The sequence below is a fragment of the Hyaena hyaena genome, unplaced genomic scaffold, assembly GCF_003009895.1.
Source record: "Hyaena hyaena isolate Hyena2069 unplaced genomic scaffold, ASM300989v1 scaffold_5, whole genome shotgun sequence".
Taxonomy (NCBI): Eukaryota; Metazoa; Chordata; class Mammalia; order Carnivora; family Hyaenidae; genus Hyaena; species Hyaena hyaena.
This window is the reverse complement of record NW_024080637.1, coordinates 6836622-6858885: the sequence shown is the minus strand read 5'-3', so window position 1 is coordinate 6858885 and position 22264 is coordinate 6836622. Positions and strand designations below refer to the sequence as shown.

Here is a 22264-nt window from a genome sequence, read left to right as displayed (position 1 = left end):
TGGCTCCCCCTCATGCCCACCTCCTTCCCTGTGGTGTCTCTGGAAGTCCCCTTAACTTCATTCTTCGATCGTAAAACATCTTCCCGACAGACACATCAGTCCCCAAACAGTCTCAGAGTTGTAATTAAGATGCCCCATCCAGGTTAATAATCTCAAACCTGAGTTTCATTTACAGTGGAGCTCCTCCCCTCCTTCAGTGCGGGCCTGCCACAGGCTGGGGCCTCCGGGCAGGGTGAGGGGCTGTGTCTCCAGTCCCCTTACTCTGTCTATTGCGATGGCAGAATGGGGCTCACTTGCCCAGGACAGTGGGAGCTCTGTGGACTCAGATGTTCAGTGGGAGAGCCCCCCTGGTTGGCAGATACCCCCTACCCCACTGTGTTCCATGGGGCACCACCGGTGTCTCTCACCTCTGCCTGGCAGGAAGTCGTCTTGGACAGAAAGAGTAGATGGGAGAACAATCATCAGGCAGGTCCCCCAGGACACAGCCCTCTGCACTGTCACAGGTGCAACAGCGCAGCCACCCCTCTTCACTCCGCAACTGCTTTCCTCGACACACTGTCAGGCACAGAGAAACACAGTTGTTGCTCAGCCTCATGGGCTGTGCCTGGTTCTCTGAGGGGGTCTCCCAGAGCCCCCTCCCTTGAGTGATGGAGAGGAGAAAGCACCCCCCGCACCCGGCTGGCCTGACGTCAGGGAAGAAAACGTCACAGCTATCTCAACAACTCCCTCCAAAGAAACCCCCTCTTCAGAGGATTTGGAGAAATTCACCCCAACCCAAGTGCATGCCAGGTAAGGATCTCAAAACCTGAGTTTAGTTTAGGCACCTAAAGCCCCACTTTAGAACGTAGCAAAGTCCCACTTTAGAAGGTAGCCGCCAGTGCCCATTGTCAGTACCTATTGTCGGGGTTCAGCCAGAACCAAGAGAGGAAAATCTCTACAGGGCATCCTGTTACACACAGTCTCCCTCCCCACCCGCCCCAACCCCGGCCCCATGCATGTACTCAGGCAAAGACTGTGCTGCAGCCGGGGACAGAGGCGGGGGAGAGGGGGCAGGGCAGGAGTGGGAAGGCAGGTATGCAAGTGGGAAAGACCTGGGCTGGAGGCAGGGCTTTAACAGATGGGAATCCTCATCTCTCACGACAAGATGCCAGTAGGCAGTGGGTACAACTGATGCGGAAAGAGCCACACAAATCTCACTTAGAGGCTGCGGTGCACAGCGGTGAAGGCTTCACCACTCACCAGCTGTGTAACCTTAAACAAGTCACTTTCCTCCTCTGGGTCTGTCTCTTCATCCGCAAATCAAGGGGAAATAATAGGAATGCCTTCACAGGGTCGTTGGAAGAATTACAGGAATTATGTTTGAACTGTGCTTAGAGCAGGACTAGACCATAGTCAGTACCATGTTTAGCCCCTGTTTCTGTTTTTGTAACCTAGACATATTGAAGAAAATACTAGAAAAAGATAAGTAAGTAAGTTGAAGGCATGGCCATCGTGTTGCACAAGCCTGAGAAGCATCTTTCACGTGGATGGGGGACAGGTGGCGCCCCCTGGAGGTGCACGTCCCAGAGCCCTGGCTGCCGGCGGCTGCCTCTTGGGAGTGTGACCATGAAGGAAAGGAAACCCAGTCTCTTTAAGTCTAACAGTATTAGGTGATTTTAAAAACTGCTTAGCATTATTTTGCTAAATATAAAAATTTATTTTTAGGATGTTAATAAAACAAGCTCCCTAAAATAGTAATAACAGCAAACAACAGCACTCGGTGAATGACAAAAAGGAAAGCAATGAAGGAAATGACAAAGGAATGTCTTGGAAATAGGACTATATCAAAAATTTCAAATGTTTGTTTTGAAATCGCCACTGAAAACTTGTTTAAGTAGCTGACTCATAAAAATATTAGCAACAAATATGATGCACAAAGCATTAATTAACATGCTTAGCTTACTCACTATGTGTACAAAGAGTAAATGTTTAAATTTTACAAGTAATGTATTCAAATCCCAACGTAATTACCAATGTGCAGGGCACCCAGGTCGCTCGGTCAATTAAACATCCGACTCTTGATTTCGGCTCAGGTCATGATCTCACAGTTCATGAGTTCAACCCCCACATTGAGGTCTGCACTGACAGTGTGGAGCCTGCTTGGGATTCTCTCTCCCTCTCTCTTTGCTCCTCCCTTGCTTGCACACATGCTCTCTCTGTCTCAAAATTAATAAATAAAATTAAAAAAATAAATACTAAAATACTAACTTGCAAAAGAGCAGCTATGGACTATGATTCCACACACAATACACATTCTGCTATACTAACAATCAAATAAATGGAAAATGAAATGGTAGCCGATGTTATCACCACCTCCAAATTAGGAAATTATTTTGGAAACGTTGGTGAATATGCCAGGAAGTAAGTTCCCTAAGATGAGGCCTTCTGTTGTGAACATTGGTACAACAACATCTACAGAGCTATCTGATAATGTGTATCAAATGTTATTACTCGTTAGCCCAGCCCATTCAGCGTTGGGGAACTATCCTAAGAAAATAATCAGAGATGCAAACAGGGATTGTTACATAAAGCTATCCACTGCCGCATGATTTATACTGGGGGAAGAGTTGAAAAACTCTAAACATCATGCAGTGTACAAGTTATATACATACCGATTTTTTGTATGGACATAAACTCTCTCTGTACAACTGGTCATCGCCAGCAATGGGGACGGGGCAGGGGAAAAAAAGAAGAGGAAGGCTTTTCCTAAGAACCCCTTCTGGGTCTTCTGAATTTTAAACCATTTTAATGTACCGCCTATTTAAAATGATTTGACAAGTTTAATAAAATGCATGTAATTTTGAATGTTTACAAAGAATGTTAGTAGCATGGAAGAGGTTTATTACGTTACAATGTTAAGTTTAAAAACAAGTACATAAGACTTTATTTCGAAGGATCCCAATGAGGCAAAAAATACATTAATATACAGTAAGTATTTAAAAAAAAGACAAATGAGGGGCGCCTGGGTGGCTTAGTCGGTTAAGCGTCCGACTTTCGCTTAGGTCATGATCTCGCGGTTCGTGGGTTCGGGCCCCGCGTCGGGCTCTGTGCCGACTGCCAGCTCAGAGCCTGGAGCCTGTTTCAGTCTGTGATTCCCTCTCTCTCTGACCCTCCCCTGCTCACGCTGTCTCTCTCTCTCTCTCCTGGAAATAAATAAAAAATATTTTAAAAAATAAAATAAAATAAAAAAATTAAAAAAAGACAAATGAAATATACCAACATGTAAAGGGTGGCCATTGTGGGGGAGGGGGATGAGATTATAAGTAAATATTTCCATCTTTAAATGTTTCTATAGTTTCCAATTTTTCTACAGTAAGTATGTACTACTGATGTAAGTGAAAAAGAAAAAAAATTTGATGAAGAATAAAAATAAGCCAAATTATCTTTAAAGGGTGATCCACCTCCCAAAGAAGGGTGATAATAGAAAGAAGTGAGTTGTAATCCAAGAACTGCTGTCTAAGAGGCTGTGCGGAGAGCCCCGAGGATGACCTGAGCTGGAGCCACCAGCAGAGAGGCCCTTGCACGAGCCATCCGCCCTCTCCCGGCTGCTTCTCTGCAGAACCAGCGGAAACCAGCCACTCAACTGCTGCTTCTCCAGAGAGCCTGCTCTGATATCTCTCATCAGTGCTGACGTGTGAGCTCTCTGAGATTACGACAGACCCCAGGACTCACATCTCATCCCCAGCAGGAGCGGGCCTGGTAACAAGCATGCGGGCCCCACCTCCAGGCTGGTATGTCCACTCACCTGCCCTCTCGGCAAGATGCTCCCACTGCCCAAGGCAGAGGCTGGGCCTGGGTTACAACTGCTTACCCAGGGCCAGATACAGAGCCTAGCATATGATAGGGTTCCAGGAAGTGTTTGCTGAACAAATGAATTAAAGAATGATATCCTAGAACTAGTGCTATCCAACTGAACTTCCTGTGGTGACAGAAATGTTCCGTCTTTGTTCTACGCAGTATGAGTAGCCACTAGTCACTTGTGTCTACTGAGCACTTGAAATGTGGCTAGTATGACTGAGGGATTGGGAGTTTTAATCTTACTGAACTGTAATTAATCGAAATTTTCGTTTTGAGAGTGTTCCACAAAAACACTTACATCATAGGGTAATTTAAGATTACACAAGATAATCCTTTAAAAAAGGGGGGGGGCACCTGCATCCAAAGGATACACGAGTGCTGATTCGAAGGGGCACATGCACCCCAATGTTTATAGCAGCGCTATTGACAATATCCACAGTATGGAAAGAGCCCAATGTCCACCCATAAATGAATGGATAAAGAAGATGTGGCTTATATATACAATAGAATATTACTCAGCCATCAAAGAGAATGAAACCTAGGTACTCGCAATGACGTGGATGAAGCCAGAATGTATTATGCTAAGCAAAATAAGTCAATCAGAGAAAGACAAATAGCATATGATTTCACTCATATGTGGAATTTAAGATACAAAGCAGATGAACATAGGGGAAGAGAAGCAAAAAAAATCTAAAAACAGGGAGGGAGACAAACCATAAGAGACTCTTAAATACAGAGAACAATTTGAGGGTTGCTGGAGTGGTATTGGGTGGGGGTGGGCTAAATGGACAAGGGGCATTAAGGAGGGCACTTATTGGGATGAGCACTGAGTGTTATAAGTAAGTGATGAATCACTTTATTCTATTCCTGAAATTATTACACCATATGTTAACTTGGACTTAAATTTAAATATATACATATATATAATATATAAATATATAACAAATTCTTACACACACACACACACACACACACACACACACACACAAGGGGTGCTTGGGTGGCTCAGTCGGTCAAGCGTCTGACTTCAACTCAGGTCACCATGTCTCGGTTCCTGGGTCGGAGCCCTGCATTGGGCTCTGTGCTGACAGCTCATAGCCTGGAGCCTGCTTCAGATTCTGTGTTTCCCTCTCTCTCTTTCTGCCCCTCCCCTGCTTGAGCTCGCTCTCTCTCTCTTTCTCTCAAAAATAAACATTTAAAAAATAAATAAAAAGAAAACAGAAAAAGGAATGCCTGGCTGGCTCAGGAGGTGGAGCATGTGACTCTTGACCTCGGGGTTGTAGGTTTGAGCCCCATGTTGGATGCAGAGGTTACTTAAAAAATAAAATCTTTAAAAAAAAAGAAAAGAAGGAAGAGAAAGAAAAACTCCAAAGACTTAGTAAAATGAAAAGGCAAACCCCAGGATGGGTAAAATATTCACAGTACATATATCTGACAAAGGCTTTCTATCTTTCTATATGAAGAACACTTAAAACTCAATAATAAAACAATTCAATAAAAAATAGGTAAATGACTTGAACAGGCATATCACAAAAGGGGTATAGTAGTGGCCAATCAGCACATGGAAAAATGCCCGATATCACTGTTCACTAGGGAAATGCAAGTTAAAATGACATAAGATTCCACCACCCACTCACCAATCAGAATGGCTACATTTAAAAAGAATTACAATACCAAGTGTTAGCAAAGATGTGGGAATGAAAAATGGGGAAAAATTTTTATTAACATAATCAACTCAAAAAGATAATCCAGAGTCTAGCAATGCTCAACAAATGATTGCTTCAGCATACTGAAAATGAAGAGGGGGAGGGAGGGGAGGCGGGCCCCTCACACCCCCAATGCCCCCATCTAGGTGCCCAATATCACACAGTAGGAAGGTAAGTGCCTCAGGGTCTCCCAAGCAAAAAGCTCCCTGTAGAAGCGGCCAGAGTCACTGAGAGACTAGAGGAGTGGGGAGCAAGGGTTGTGAAGTCGGGACAGGAGAGACTGAAGATTCTGCAGAAGGAAAGTACTGGGCCTCTACTGCCGGAGATAGTGAGAAAGGGCATCCCTCCAAGGCAAAAGCTTAATAAGCAAGCAAAACTGGCTACGGGTACAAGAAAAGGGCTGGCAAACGTAGTCTTCCTCCCCAGGACTGACTACCCACCTCCTCCAGCATCCAGCCCCTTCCCACGGACCTCACTGATTCACTCACCAGCCTTGCAAGGGGAGCTAGCTAGCAAATATTTCCATTTCATAAGCCTGCAAACCAAGGCTCAGAGAGACTGTCCGAGGTCATGAGGCTTGGACTGGCTGGAGCCCAGGAGTCTGCTTAGGGTGGTAAACAGGTGATAAGGAGGTGAAGCCGCACAGAGGAGGACTGGGAGGGGTCCTGCACATACTGGCCCACTGTCCACTGCCCTCGAGACCACAAGCTCGGTGCGAGTGAAGGTTCCCTCCGTTAGACCACCATGGTGTCCCATGGCCAAACCCAACAAACAGCTGGGACACAGCAGCCATTCAATACACACTGATGAACAAACGAACCAACAAGCAAACCCAGGTACAAACCCTTCCCGTTTTCAGGGCACTCTCACACATTGTATCCCATATGCTCCTGACAGCTGCCCGGGCAGGGATCACTGTCCCCATTTTACAAATAGAAAGCTGAGGCTCAGAAGCAGAAATCCACTCTGGCTTGCTCTCCTCACAATCTGCCCGAGGAATTCCCCCCAGAAACTGCACCTGGAAGGGAAAGGGGCAGATTACTTCTCTTAGGGTCCGGCATTCACTCTGCTCTCTGGTCCACACTCCCTCAACAAGGCAGAGATGTGCTCACTCCACAGACCCAGCTCCAAGGAGCTCATGGCCTCATCACAGAGGAAAACACGGACCCAAGCGTCTATAACATCTGGTTAGAGAAAGAAAAATGACAAAGGGCAGTTGGGAGCCGAAGGAGGGACACAGGAATTCTGGCCAGAAGTGGCAGTTCTCTCCGATGAACAGGTAAGACTGGACCCGAAGCAGCAGAGAGGTCCAGAGGACCTGAAGGGGAGCCCAGAGAGGTGCAAGGGTAAGGAAGGTTGGGGTCTTGGAGTCAAACAGGCAGGTCTGTGGCTTCCAGCTCTAGAATTTGGGGCAGGTCATGTAGCCTCTCTGGGCCTCAGTTTTTCTCACCTGTAAAATGAAGGCGATGATACCCCCCCTCACACACACACATGCACAGAGGAAATGAAGAAAGCATTAAATGGCTTCACGGCCTATCTGTTCACACCAGGGCTCAACAAATGGGAAGCCACTACAGTACTGCACAGACCCGCAGGCAGGGAGAGTCGGGGAGCAGAACGGTAATGGCATCACAAGTTTGGGAAGCAGAATGAAAGTAATTCGCCTGGGCATTAGTCAGAAGGCGAATCCCAGCCCAATCAACAGGGCGCTGGTGGCTCTGCCTCCTGACCCAGCCCAGACACCCTCCCCCTCCTGCTGGACGCCAGAGCCACCACAGGCCAAGTGAGGATTTAGGATTGACCCAGAGCCAGGACCTGGCAGGAAGCTGTACAGAGGCAACCCACGCCCACCTCGGCGAGGACAACAGCTCCTCACCTACCCCCAGCCCTAAGCAAGGCCCAGATACCAGCCAATCGGATCTGTGTCCCGCAGCACTCCGATGAGAATCTCAGTCCCTTAGACTCTGAAGTCCCTACTCTTTTAACTGCACCATAAAAGTAAAACAAGAATCATAGTAAGGGGACAGGCTACCACAGCACAGAGGAGTATCAGATGAAGTCAGGACTGGGGACCTGTCCCCGCTCTGCACCCAGCAAGACCAACAGCAGGGACACCAGCCGGTTGTTGGGTGGCTTAGCTGGTTGAGCATGTTGATTTCGGCTCGAGTCATGATCTCGAGGTTTGTGAGTTTCGAGCCCCAGTGCAGAGCCTGCTTGGGATCCTCTCTCTTCCTCGCTCTCCCTCCCTGCCCCTCCCTCACTTGCATGTGCTCTCTCTCGCTCTCTCTCTCTCTCTCAAAAGGAACAAACCTTAAAAAAAACAGACCAACAGCATCAGCTCACCTTCGTGTCATGCCTACTGTATGCTAGCCCCCGAGCTAGGTGCTCTGCAGACTTCTCGTCTTCATCCCCACATCAACCCTATGAGACAGAAATTATCTCCATTGTGCAAATGAGGAAAACTGAGGTTCTCAGTTCAATGAACTTGGTGATGGTCCAGCAAGTGGTATAGTAGGAATCTGAACCCAGTTCTGACTCCAAAAGCCATGTGGCTACATTTGCACAAGTAACAAAACGGCCTCTCTGAACTTTAGTCTTTCCATCTGTTAAGGACGGATTGAACGAATAGTAATGATTTGGGCAGAGCTTTACAGTTTATAGGGCTGAAACCACAACAGTGCGCAGAGAGAAGCCAGTAGGCCAGTACAATAGGCCCCGGGAAGCTCTGTGTAAGCCTGACCTGCAGTGGGGATTCAGGGTATGTATATCAATTTCCACCCCCCAGCAGGGCTACAGCGAGCCATTGTCTGGCTACTGGCCCTCAGTTCCAGTACTTGGTCCGAGGTCCTTCTTCATCTAAGAAAAATTCGGCTCAGATGTGTTACAACTACCAACATATTTAAACCACCTGATGAGACACATTTTACAATGCCTGATTTTGCCTAGGAGGGAGGGAAGGTGTGTGGGACAAAGTGCCTCCAATTCTGGGCCAGTCACTTTGGCACAGCCATCAGCTCTTCCACCTGGCCCATGGCCTGGCAACTCCAAAGGCTTGCAACCTAGAAGAGTCTTTGATCACCGAAGCCAACTCTTCCCAGAAAAGAGAGGAAGGGGAGACCCAGAGAGGTGAGAGGCCATGCCCAAGGTCACCTAGCAAGCAAAGGGCAGACTTCATTATGAAGAGCCCCAAGTAGGTGCCAGAAAGAGAATGTGACAGTGTGTGCATGGGAAAACTCCCTGTACATTTAATCAGAGTCTCATATGCACTGAGAGCTCTCTGTAGGCTCAACCTTGTGGGAAAAACAAGAACATAGAACTTGGCTCCTCCTTTACAGGCAACAAGCTCCTGGAGGGCAGAGACTGCATTGGACTCCATTCCCAACCTTCCTAGACACCCACTCTGTGCCAGACTGAGCTATGCAGGGGTAAGGGACTGCCCCTGTCCTCAAGAACCCACAAGGAAGTAGAGAATCGCACAGACCAGCGCTATAGCAGAAGGAAGGATAAGGGCGGTGTATGCCATGGTTCTGTGTAGCAAAACCCAGCCTAGGGAGAAAGAGAAGCCTTCTGGAGGAGGTGGCACTTGAGCTGGGTCTTAAAGAGTAAGTAGGAGTCAGTCTGGTGAAAAGGAAGGGAAGGAAGGCCCTTCTAAGAGGTTCTGTTTACCAAATATTTACAAGGTAGCAATAACAATAATAATAGTAATAATCATCCCAACATTTATCGAGCATTTTACCATGGGCTAATCTCCGTTTAAGCACTTGTACATATATTAACTCGTTTCATCCTCATACCAGCCTTTTGAGATCACTGCTATTATTCCCATTTTGTAGATAAGGACACCAAAGCCCAGAAACTCCACAGCATGCCCCATGCTCCCCAAGTTAGTACCCAGTGCTAGGATTCAAACCTGGTGGCCTAGTTCCAGGCTCACAATGTCAATCAGAACCGTATGCTTCTTGGATACGTACTTTGCTCCAGGCCTGGTACAGGATACGAAGGTACAAAGATGAATAAAAAGATGCTCACGGTATATAAGGACAGAAGAAAAAGTAAAGCGAAAATCCCGGGTCTGAAGCTGCATAAGGAAAAGTCCGACACTGCTAGAGAACAAGCAAAGCAGGCATCAGCAAGAGATGGGGCTGGACTGGTGGGGAAAGCCTTGAACGTCACTTCAAAGGGCCCAGATTTTTCTCACTGGCCAAACAGCTGCCAATCTATAAGCCAAGCTGTAATATCAGAGGCGACCTTTAAAGCATGTACCAAAGACTGGAGAATAAATGGATGTCTCTGCGGATGAGTAAGTGAATGATAAAATTCAAATCTATTTAAAAGAGCTCTTAAAACTAATAGTCTCTTTAGGCATCTTGTCCATCAACAGACGCTAAATATATAACTGCTGTCATGTGAACCGGGGAGAGATTTTTGTCCTTGTATTTAGAAAATTTGGATACTCCTGTTGTCAGGGATGGGAAGAAACAAAGTTTCTAAGCAAGGAGTTCTTGGATGGCAAGGTCTGGGGTTTCTGCTCTCCACCCACCCTGCCCCCGCACCACTCCAAGCCCCTCCGTCTGCTGGAAGTCAACCATATAAAAGGCCCGAAGAAGAGCCGACCGGGCGAGAAGTTCCAATGCAGAGATATTCTCACAAAGAGCGCTACGTAAGTACAAATGACTGTTTGATCAATCATTTGGCCTCGGCGTGGGATTTGGTTAGAATTAAAGCCATCTGGCTGGTGGGGGGGGGGGGGATTGATGGGGGAGGAGACAAGCAGGCGGGAAAATGACCCACCCCCTCCCCCAGAAAGCATTGTTAAAATATAAGGGGAAAAACAGTAAAGTCCCTGCTGTTATTTCAGCCTAAGCCACTTAATCCTTCAGCACATAAAGCAACTTATTTTATGACCTTTTCCCTTTAAAAAGTAAATCAGAAGACGCTGCCTTGAATTCAGATATCTCTGAAACACACAACTCATCCCTCCCAGTGAAATATCCTGTTTCATAAACCTTCTTCGCGATACTTGAAACTACAGATCACTAAATGCCTAGCTTTAGGCATCTGACATTCCAGAGAATTAATATTTAAACTTATTATAGGAAAAAAGAATTGCATTTGGTTGAAGCATGAAATATTTAATAGTGTCTCCAAATTAGAAACCCTATTTTGTTTCGCGCTGGAAATGCCAACGTTATTACCTGAGCTTTACACTCAAATAAGATAAAATGCACAGGCGGTCTTGAGATTAAACACGTAATTACGGCCGTTTTCTCCAGAGAGAAGGGGAGCGAGGCAGGTTTGGGGAGTGGAAGTGATTGAGTTTCATTTTTACGATACACTTAAAATTATACTATCATCCTCTGCCTAGAGGGTTGGGTTTGAGAGCGTTGAAGCTACTTAATCACAGAAAAGTGTGTGAAGATCGGTGAATCCACGGAGACCTATTCACAGTCTCGCAAAGCCATCTCTGTCTTGGATGGGCCGCTGCTGGACAAGACGGGGTAACTTTCTCTACTCGCGAGGACAAAAATATTAAGTGGTTTGGGATAAAAATTAAGCTTCAATTGACACAGTGGATCCTGGCAGCCTCTGCCGGCACATGTAATTTATTTACAGGGTTGGAAAGTCGGCAAAATACATCATCAGCTCTTATACAAACTTCTACTAGGTATTAAATACCCAAGCCTCAGAGAAGTAATTCATATAGTCCAGCAACGTTCCAAAACAAACCCACTCTCCAGCCCTCCGGAGAGCTTAAAACAGCAAATGGGATCTGTACTTTTAAAGTTAGGTTTATAATTCTCCCCAGTTTCTTGTGAAAGCTTTATTTTCCATCAAACCTGTTATTTAAAAACAAAAGCAACAACATCTAAAAGAGTAATGTAGTGGTTAAAAAGACACAAGTAGGAAGGGGCTGGGCCACATCACAACCAGCACCATCCTGGTACTGCTTCCTACTCTCCCTTTCAGACTCAGGGTCAACATCCAAAGGCAAAGAAGCCTGGGGCAATAAAGTCTCCTGCAATTTCATCCTCGAAATAAGTAGGATTCTTTGAGAATATCCACCTTCTCATGAACACATGCACCCTCATGCAATGCCACAGACACAAACCAACAGGGGGACCTTTTCCTTCCATGGGGTTCATCTGGTTTGTGCATCATCTGATACAAAAGACCCACTTCCCACAAACAAACTCTCAAGTTGACCTCGATCCCTGGGCTGTTCTCCCCCTGCAAGCCCTTCTCCGTCCCATCACTGAATAAGAAATAATTGTTTAATAGATCTTAAGCCATCATGCCCAGTGAAGCATGCATTCTATTTACTAGGCATGGAGTGGCTATTGATGAATTCTCTTCAAACATCAACAGATGTCTTCAGAAGCAGGGGAAGGAAGATCACAACCAGGGTCTGGGCAAAGACCTGAGAAAGTCTCCCCAAACAGTGTGAAAGACTTTAAAAAAAAAGGGTCTAGAACCCACAATAATGTGTGTGTTCCGCTGTTTCTGAGAAAGAACTGCTTCTAGACGGTCCCTCTGCAGCCTCAGAGAGGCCTCGCCGGAGGACCCCATGTCACAGCTGGGAACCACTCTTTCCCCCATTTCTGCAGCAAGGAGGTAGACAGATGCAGGGAGGTGGACTGATGCAGAGAGTCTCCCCATAAAGTCACACCTCTGCCTGTTAGCTGGGACTCAGAAAGGGCTGCTCCCGGGAATGGCTGTCTGGCCCAGCCTGCGGCCTTCCGCTACATCTCCCACCCCCCACCCCACCCCCGCCCAGACTGGGGGTGCATTCTACAGCTACAGCAACTTCTTGCCACTGCCTGGCTTTTAAAGCCTGTCCTTGAGAATATTGTGCTTTAGCGGGAAAGTACTCACTTTGCTGTCAGACACAGCTGAATTCAAATCCCAGGCTTTACTAACTTACTACCTATATAGCAAGTTGCTGTGAACTAAATAATGAGCTTATATTGGGGCAAATCCCTTAACCTCTCCAACCCTCAGTGGCCCCATCTATAAAACTAAAATAATGCCTCCTTTTCTCACGGGGTTATTGGGCATCATTAACTGCAATCACAAGTATAGAGTACCCAGCCTGTCACAGAGTAGGTGCTCAGTAAAGGTTAGTTGACTCCCCTCTTCTATTTTCTTCTGTGGTCAGCTCAGGAGTCAAGTGTTCATAGAAGTCAAGTCTAAACTTGACCTAAGACAAAGGTGGCTTCTTCCCCTACCCTAGATCCTTCCCAACCTTCCCAGTCTGGTTCATGTGAGATCCTGGAGCATCAGAGCAGGAAGGGGCTATGGATGGATCACCCAGTCCCCACTGCCTCCCATTTTACAGGTGGGGAAACAGAGACTCAAAGCCAAGAGCACGGCCGGCATGCATTGAGGCTGTACAATGGTGCGTGTGTTTGCTCCAGACAGGCCCAACCATAACCACCAAATAAATTCAGGCCATACAGGAAATGCATTATTCAGTGAGCGGACTGAAGGTCTCCACTCAGTGCATCTGACTCAAATGCTGACTTTAAAAACACAGCTCATAATGCTAACACAATCCGCCTCAATCCGCCGGAAACCCTCTGAAGGAATAACCCTTTGGAGTTGAGGGGAAGACGGGGAAAAGAAGAAAACAGATGCTTTCAGTGACTTTAAACTATAAGACCACGGGGTTAGGGTTGTATTCTCCCCACCCCCACCCACCCCAGGTCTCTGTTTCCTTTCAGTTTCTTATAAATAAGGCCTAGGGAGACCAAATCAGCTACAACTACCCTCCCCCTTTTCTGCTTTCCTTACTAACTCAGCTATCAGCCCGGACTTTGCTTCGAATGCTGAAAGCACTTTTTTTTTTTTTTCATTGTAAACTATTAATTCGGGCAGCCACTGTTGATAAACAAGAAGTCCGTTTTTAAACTGCTAGAGTCATTAGCACAGTGAAGGCGCTCGGCACAAATATTTCAGGAGTTTGCTCTTTTTTTCCTGGCCCTGGTATTACAGCTGTGCTTTCTGCATAATGCACTTGAATTTTTCAAAGCCCACTGCAAAATTTGTTTCATTTCTTCTCCCCCTTGAACTGAATGTCTTTGTTTCTTTAAGCACAAAAATAAACTACCCCCTACCAAAAGAAACAACACAACTCTCTATGTCCAAACTAATTGCAACTAAAATGTGCATTAGGAAAATAAGTTACCAAACCACATAATTTAACTTTAAATATAATCAGATATACATATATATCTGTGTATATATATATATATATATATATATATATATGTACGTATATGGTGAGGTTGTTGAAATACTACCATATCGGCTTCAAAAAAAAAAGGGGGAATTTTTTCCAAGAAAACTGAGAGAAGGAAGGGAGATGATCCTCTCTATGCAAAAGCCACAATTAGCCATAGTCACTGGTCAACTTACAAATAAAGTTGGTATTTATTTGTTTGTTGTTTTTTTCCCCCTAATCCTATCCAAAAAAGGATTGAAAACTTTTTCTCCCCTTTTCTAGGATGCTGGCCAAACTCCACAAAATAAAACCGAAGAAAATGATGATAATTATGCAACATTCAGAACAAAGAACATAAGAATATATTTTTTTAAATGATTCATTGTGCACTTATGCCTGTAATGAGATTTTAACGCACTGTAAAAATAAGTGTGCTGGCTCATTTAGCTTCTCACGCAAATGTAACGCAGGGAGATGAATAACTCAAAGCCGGGGTGGTTTTTTTTTTTTTTTTTTTCTCAGAAGGAGAAGTGTGAAGGGAAACCACAACATATAAAGAAACTTATGTTTTCAAATCACAGATGGAGCAACACAGCTATCGACAGGATTCTACAGCTAGAAGGAGCCTGAGACCTCAGCCTGGCTAAATTCCACAGGTAAACTGCTCGGCAGCAACCAGGCCTAAATTAAGTTACCATCTCATGTGATGGTCTCCTTTCCATTTGTACGCCAAGTCCTAGCAACTTCTGGAGGGCCTGGGAGACAGGAAGGGAAGAGAAACTCTAGCCGCACAAGATTCTTAGGGAATCCTTGGGAATTATATTTCCGCTACACGTCTATTAAAGATTTGTCGGATACATAACTCTCATGACTGTAGACGCAACATGTTCCTATCATATTTGTGTACCCACACACATACATGTTTCTCTTTGTCTCCCTGCGCCTGACATTTGGCCAGCAGGTTTCCCCCCTCCTCATTCGAAACCTCAAGCACCGAAAAAATTTGGATCTGATTATTTCCGGATCGCAGGACCAGCACTTTAAAATGGATGAAATGCAAGCAAATTGCCCAACAGAGCCGAAGGGGGTAAATGCTTTCAAAATAACTCATACCTTTCTGTTATGGATGCGCTAGCCCTTGCAAGGCCTCCCCAGGACATCTCTGTGGCTTCTGATTCAGAAGAAATTCTACCAGGTAAGGCCACTAAAACCATCATGTTTACTCTCCACCATCGCCAGCCCCTAACGCCTATGCAGACAAACTAGAATGGCATTTTGTTTTCCTTCTTCAAGAAAAAAAAAGTGTATATATATATATATAGATATGTATACATATCTATATATATATATACACACACCAGCTATTATTTTAAGATACAAGATTGACTCCTTTTTGACATTTACAGCCATGTTTTGATGGCTGTTTACTAATAGCAGTGTCCATATTTGTCATGATCATCAGCTTCCTTTTTATTGCTAGGACGTATCCAGTCTCGGCATGTGGTGAAAGGGCCCAGAGAGTCGTTGTGAATTAAATAGTGAGCTCATTATCTGGTTTAGCTGCGAACAGCAACTCTGGACAAATCGAAAACTACCAAGTTTTCTAACTACGGCACAGATACTACTTCCAAAGATTCAGGACAGAAGAAATACCAAAAGCAAAAATATTTTAATCCTCTGGGCACGTTCATAGGGGCCATCCAGTCCGCCAGCTCTCAGCCGCCACTACACACATGTAGAAGGTAGAGTCTGTGACACCGGAATCAGCTATTTGGAAGTGGAAGGCATAGAAACTGCCACTTTCTGTCTACAGCTTTGAGCACATCCTTGAACCTCAATGTCTTCATCTATAAAATGGGAACCACAGTAATAAGAGCCAGTGTCTGCCCAGCCCTTTAAAAACTGCAAAGCACTCTCCATCTGTTCTGTCCGAACAGCCCATGAGGTAGGCAGGGCACAGCTGGCGTGAGGGCAGATGAGAGAATGTGTGGGAACGCACGTTGAAAACCGTAAAGCGCTGTGCACGGGAACAAGCGTCATCCGGCCATCGCCACAAAGCTGTCTGCCTCCTTAAAGCCCAGATGTTTACCTTCTTCCCTTGTCAGGACTTCCAAAAGCAGAGCATTGGGTGTTTAATAAGAAGAAAGAAAAATGCAGCATCTGGTAATTTGGCCTTTCCAGCTGCTTGGAATCTGGATAAACGGGACTCTGCCATAAACAGATCGTGATTCTTATTGTAAATGATGACAATGTTAGTCCATGACGTTGCACCATCCCCAGTGCCTCCTGACTCCAGATCTGGAAATGCAGAGGACCCCAGCATATACAGAGAAGCTGCTGGACTCAAGGGCTCGCTCCCTTTCTCGGCTTAGGGTCTGTCTGAAGCGGAAGGCAGATCATCTGAAACCTGATCCCAGACCAAGCAATACCGTCTTCTCTCCGGTCACTGGGCAGCCGTGGCCACAACAGACCTGATGCTTCGCTCCTCTCAGCTTCCCCTGGCTAGCGCACCAGTGAGTACGCTTCACATTGAACATTTTAAAAATCAAATCTTTCTCCCTCTTTTCCCGGCACCCTTTATCTCCAGGATCACTTACCCTAGCATGGTGCCTGGCATGAATTAGTGAAAGTGACCCCTTCTGGCTTTTTAGTTTATAAAGCATTCTTACAACCATTGTTTGATTTACCCTGAGAGGAAGACATTATTATCTCTCATGCAAATGAAAAACCAGAGGTTGAGAACGTTAAATATATTACAAGAGTAATTCCCCCAGTAACCAGGCACTGAGGTGGCCTTTCCACAATTTATCACTAATGCTCTCCTCAGTCTTTCTAAGTCTATCTCACAGGAAATTTACAAATGGGAGAACTAAGGCTCAAAGGGGGAAATAACTTCCCCCAAACTCCCACAGATCATAGGTGGCGGGGCACAGTCAACAAATATTTTTCAACTGGTATTTGTATCTGTTTCCAATAAACCTAAGATTTGAAGCTAGACACCAAGCAAAGGGTTATGTGGTCTGGGGAATATTTGGGTGGGAGTAGGGGTAAGAGGTGCCCGTTTCTTACGCATTTTTAGGAGGATTGCTGACACTCCGCTGGAAGCTGGTTTTGTCTCAGGCCACTGAGGGGCTCGACTTGAGAAAGAACTTGCTTCTAGAAGGACAGAAGCCAGGTTGGAAACTTCTTCAAGCCCAGGTCAGCAAGCAAATGCTGCCCAGAGAACTCCCACCCAGACTTGCTGGGTGGCCTTTTACACAGGAGACACCTCCCCACTCTCAGGCCTCAGTTTCCTCATCTTTCAAATGGGTGTGATAAATCCTACCCTACCAGCCTTGCTGAAGGCTGTGAAGAAAACAGTCTGGAAGTCTCTTACAAACGCTTAGCCAGAATGACCACCTTAGTGTAGAAAGAAAAAAGTTGTTCCTTCCATCCCTTTATTTTCCTCTGTCCTTTTCAAATACAATCCTGACTTAAACACCTCATATATTAGACATTGGTGGGGGCGGAGGAGTATGGATAAAAATAATTGGGGTTTGGAAGAATGGAAGTAGGAAGATCATAGGCAGAGCGTCCACATGAAAGGTCTCTAACCAAGACTTGGGACAAAGACTATGTTTAGGAGAGCCGTTCACCAGGTCTGCAGAAAACTCGATCTTCAGTTGACAGCTATGATTTTTTAAAAACTAAAATGCTGCAGGAGAGTATCTGTTTAGGGGAGGATTATGTGTGGGGCCGGGCAAAGGCAAGGAGTTCAGGGCAGCAAATATTACTCATGTTTTGCTGCACACTACTCCTCTCTCCCTACCGAAAGAGAACTTTATATGTGTATCCCCGTAATTATACTGTAAAGCCATTTTTTTTTCTGTATCTACCCTTTCTAACAGGACCCCTATCTGTTGGACTGACATTGAAAATGAGACAAGAAATAGCACTCTCCTACGAAATCAGGTGTTTTTGTTAAAAAGAAAAACACTGTTTGCGTTCATTTCATTTTACCAGTCCTGGAATTAAGAAGTTGGATATTTTCTACCTGGAAGAAGCTCTCATCTCTGAAAGCAAGATACCCTACCTTTTCTAAATTGCTGGGGTTGATGCTAAAGGAGTGATGTCTATAGAGCCAGATAAACTTTTCATCTTCCTTGAGAATCACCTGGATAGAACCAAGAGGTCCCAAACGCTGAAAATAACGAAATCCCAAGCCTTGGTTTCTCTCAGGGAGAAAAAAAAAAAAAGGTAGGGGGAGGGGAGGACACAGCATCTTAACAATTTCCTCAATTTCTGGTTAATTATCTGTCAGCATGAAACTTATAAATAATGGCTCAATAATAATTAACTGTGATGAGAAGAACAGGTTCATGAGAATCCCCACATCATCACTGACTTTGAGCCCATAAACCTTCCTGTGATCTGCACCTTATACCCACCAGCTTCACTGGGTAGCAGAAGGGTATTTATTGCAAAGGAAATTCTGACCAAAGATTTTTCTTCTGAAGTTTCAAATTCAGAAAAGCCATTTTGTAAGTCAGAACTTGACTCGGGATGGATCATAGATTCATAAAAATTTTCCATCAGGAATCCAGAAATCATCTGATATAATTAATTCCTTACCTGACAGATGGGGAAACTGACGTTCTAAGAGGTGAGAGGTCTTGCTGAAGGCCTCTGGTTTCTGTCACTGAGGGAAATTGGAGTAACTCAAAATATGCCTGCAACTAGCTCAGAGGTACTCGAGTTGCTAGTCACCCTAATTTATAAGATTTTGATAAATTTCACACAACTTTTATCAGAAATATACAGAAGTGTAATTATGAAATCTGAACTTTCTATACACACACTTCTCCAAAATGGGCTTACTGATTTAAAATTAGATGCTTCCTAAACAGGCATCATTTTATAATGACACCCGAGTCCCAAATAACTAGAAAGAAACTGATGAGCACTGGAGAAAGTTCCACCAAGTTCTCTGGAGAATTCGCACAAAGGTGTGCAGTATCCAGGCCAGGCAGCCCGCATTTCTCCACACCTCGGGCCAGACACGTCGGCGAGGGCAGACTTACCCTTCCCGGCGGTGGCGGTGGCCTTGGACGGACCGTAGTCTCTGGGGCTCCGTGGCCGGAGGAGGTCGTGGGCGCACGGAGGGGGCGCAGGCGGCCGGGGCAGCAGGTCACGCGGGCCCCCATCCACGCAGCCGCCGCCGCTCACGGTGACCCTGAAGGCCATGTGGGTGCCGCCGAGGCCAGTGGGCCCGCGGCCTGGACCCGGAGCGCCGAGGGCCTCCTTTGGCCTCTTGTCTGAGTGCGCCTCCGCCACCTCGCAGTGCATGGCGCCGGGGCAGGGCGCGCCGCTGGGGGTCGCGCCGGGATCCTGGGGAGGGGAGAAAGCATCCGTCCATTAGAAGGAACCGACGGAACGGCCCCTTTCTCGTCCGGGGAGAGGTTTGGGCAAGTCACCACCCCTCGGTTTATTCCTCGTCTCTAAAATGAGTTAGCTCCACTACACTTACTTTAACCTGACGCACCCACCTGATCCCGCAAAAGCCCCTTTTCTGGCACAGGAGTGGCTCACACTTTCTTCTCTGGTGTGTCCAGGGCCCCCGCCACCCGCCGCCACAGTGCATTCGGGGCAGTCGGTGTACCTGCCCGCTCAAATCCACCTCAACCACTACCAGCCCGCTTTAAAGGGGAAACTGAGGCCTGGAGAGGGGAGTGTGGCTGTGCGGTGTCACCCAGTGAGGCAGGAGCGGGCGGCAACTAGGATCCCTGGGGACAGGGCGCTGGCGAAGCCGCGGAGGCTACTCCAGGTGGGTCAAGGGCTGCGCGCCTCCTGAGCGCTCCTGAGACCCGGCTGCGCGTAGGGACCACAGACTGTGCACCCACCAGCCTGGGGCGCAGACCCTCTGAGACTTACCCACGACCCCCTAAGCCAGGAGAATGGGAGTCCGATGATGGGCGCTCACTCCCGCGACACGAACCCATCACGAGCACACAGAGACACGCACACTCCCACGCGCAGCAGAGCAAATGAATCCATCACACGCCCAAACCCGCACAAAGTTGGTAACGCCCCTGGACGCTGGCTCCCACGCATACCATACACCCCCGCAAATGCACGTTGGGGACACACTGTGCCACACGTACTGCTTTCATTCACCCGCTCACACAGCAACACTAGCAACCTCACTGCCTCACACTCCACAAACACGCGAGCTGCGTCCCTCTCACAGAGTCTCGGCCCCTCCGTCATCCCTCATGGAGCAAGGGCCCGGGGCCCCCAAACTCTCCTTTCCTCTCTGCACTCCCTGCGCCATTCCAAAGCTCCCGGGATTCGAGCGCCCCTGGGACCTCAGCCTCGGATCTCAGGCCCTGGCGCCCGCCCACTTCCCAGGTCGCGGGCCGCGCCCCCTCTCACCTAGCAGCTGCGGCTGCAGCTCGCCGGGAGCACCGCTCCGCGCGCCGCCACTGGCGCCGCAGCCTCCGCAGCCGCCGCTGCCGCCGCGTCCTGAGGGGCGGCATCCCGGGGCGGGGGCGGGGTCCCGAGCTGCCAGACAGCCGCTCCAGCCACTGGCTATCTGGGGCTGCCGCTGGGGGACCAATAGCGGCGCGAGGGCGGGGCCTCCTTGCCTGGGGGGCCTGGGCAGGGCCCGGCGCGGGGCTGGACGGAGGGTTTGACAGGCGGCGGCTGCCGAAGCCCTGCGCTGCCCGCTGCCCTCCGGCCGCCTTGCGCGGCAGGGCGGCGCCGCAGGCGGGAGAGGCAGGGCTCTGTCGTCCGAGCTGTGCCGGCCGGGCGGCGGAGTGCCCTGGGCGTCAGGAGAGCCAGGCTGTGTCCCCGCCTGTCCCAGCGACTGAGGCAGGACCGTTCCCTCCTCTGAGGTCCGTTTTCTCATAGATGGGACCGGCGAAATCTGCACGCGGTGCAAAGTGCTTTAAAGTTTTCTTGCAGGATCCAAGCAGCTCACTTGCACGCATTTCATAGCCAGTCAGCGGCAACGTTGGGACGCGAACCCAGGGATCTCAGACCACTTTTCTTACGTTTTTGTTTTCACCCTAGAGGGTCTCAAACTGCAAAGTTAAAAGACAAAAACAGGGGCGCCTGGCTGGCACAGAGCATGAGACTCTTGATCTCAGGATCCTGAGTTCCAGCCCCACTTTGGGCATAGAGCTTACTAACAAAACAAAAAAAAGCCACAAAAACAAAAACAAAAACAAAAAAAAAGAAAAGAAAAAGAAGGTGTTTTTTAACTTTTTTTTTTTTAATATTTAATTATTTCTGAGAGAGAGACAGTGAACAGGGGAGGATCAGAGAGAGAGGGTGACACAGAATCTGAAACAGGCTCCAGGCTCTGAGCTAGCCGACAGCAGACAGCCCGACGCGGGGCTCGAACCCACAAATAGTAAGATCATGACCTGAGCCGAAGTCGGAGGCTTAACCGACTGAGCCACCCAGGTGCCCCGAAAAGATGTTTATTTTTTTAAAAAGACAAACAGAAACAGATGCCCAGGTCAATATTTTCTTTTTCAAAAAACAATATTTATTTTGAGAGAGAGAGCGGGGGAGGGGCAGAGAGAGCAGGGATAGGGAGAATCCCAAGCAGGTTCTGTACAGTCAGCACAGAGCTGGAGGCAGGACTCAGTCCCCCTAACCTCAAGATCATGACCTGGGCCAAAATCAAGAGTGGGTGACTCAACCAACTAAGCCATCCAGGTGCCCCAGTATTTTCATTTTTTTTTAATTATTATTATGCTTTTTATTTATTTCTGAGAGAGAGAGAGAGAGAGAGCGCGCGAGCCAGGGAAGGTCACAGAGAGAGGGAGATACAGAATCTGAAACAGGCTCCAGGCTCCGAGCTGGCAGTCAGCACAGAGCCGAACGCGGGGCTCAAACCCACTAACCTGAGGTCATGACCTGAGCCTAAGTCTGAGGCTTAACTGAAGAGCCACCCAGGCGGCCCTGCCCCAGTATTTTCTAACTGAATCTGTAAATCTGTCTGGGGACAGAGCCCCAACGCCCAGATTTCTAGCAAGCTCCCAGATCTTTACAGCCTTGTAAAGGTTTAGACCCATTCCCCTAAATTCCCCTGCCTTCTGGGCTCCCCTCACAGACAGTAGTGTCTCAGGGATCCCTGTCCAGTGTATAGAAAAAATACTGCACAAAGAACAGGACTTCAGGGTGATTGGTAGCAGTGGTTCAGTTCCCTTGACTGAATGTTTCCCCTGTACAAAACCAGGTTGTTCCGCCCGGCTGGACTATTTCCCAGGACTGCTGGAAGGGTACAGCAGGGACCCTGAGGTGGTCTCTGCATTTCATCTCAGTTCACTGCTCTGAGCTGTTTTCTGGGGACCTGGGTGGGCTCCAAGGGACCTGTCTGTCTTCACACTCTCTGAAGGGAGGGGTCTGGCCTCTTTGGCTCTGGTGTCAAGTTGAAAACCATATATGGAGCCCCTCCCTATGACACAACAAGTCAGGTCTTACAATAGAGAATTCTGCACAGAGTAAGAGA

The 22264-nt window shown here is 47.3% G+C and overlaps 1 protein-coding gene across 1 annotated transcript in view; it reads right to left on the bottom strand.

Annotated features, from left to right (window-relative positions):
• The window catches only part of GLIS1 (GLIS family zinc finger 1), a 224200-nt gene extending 205111 nt beyond the window's left edge, over nucleotides 1-19089 (bottom strand). Inside the window, exon 1 of the mRNA XM_039238780.1 lies at nucleotides 18825-19089. Within this exon, the coding sequence (XP_039094711.1) occupies nucleotides 18825-19089 (265 nt within the window). The remainder of the gene's footprint in view (nucleotides 1-18824) is intronic.
• Nucleotides 19090-22264: the final 3175 nt, after the last annotated feature.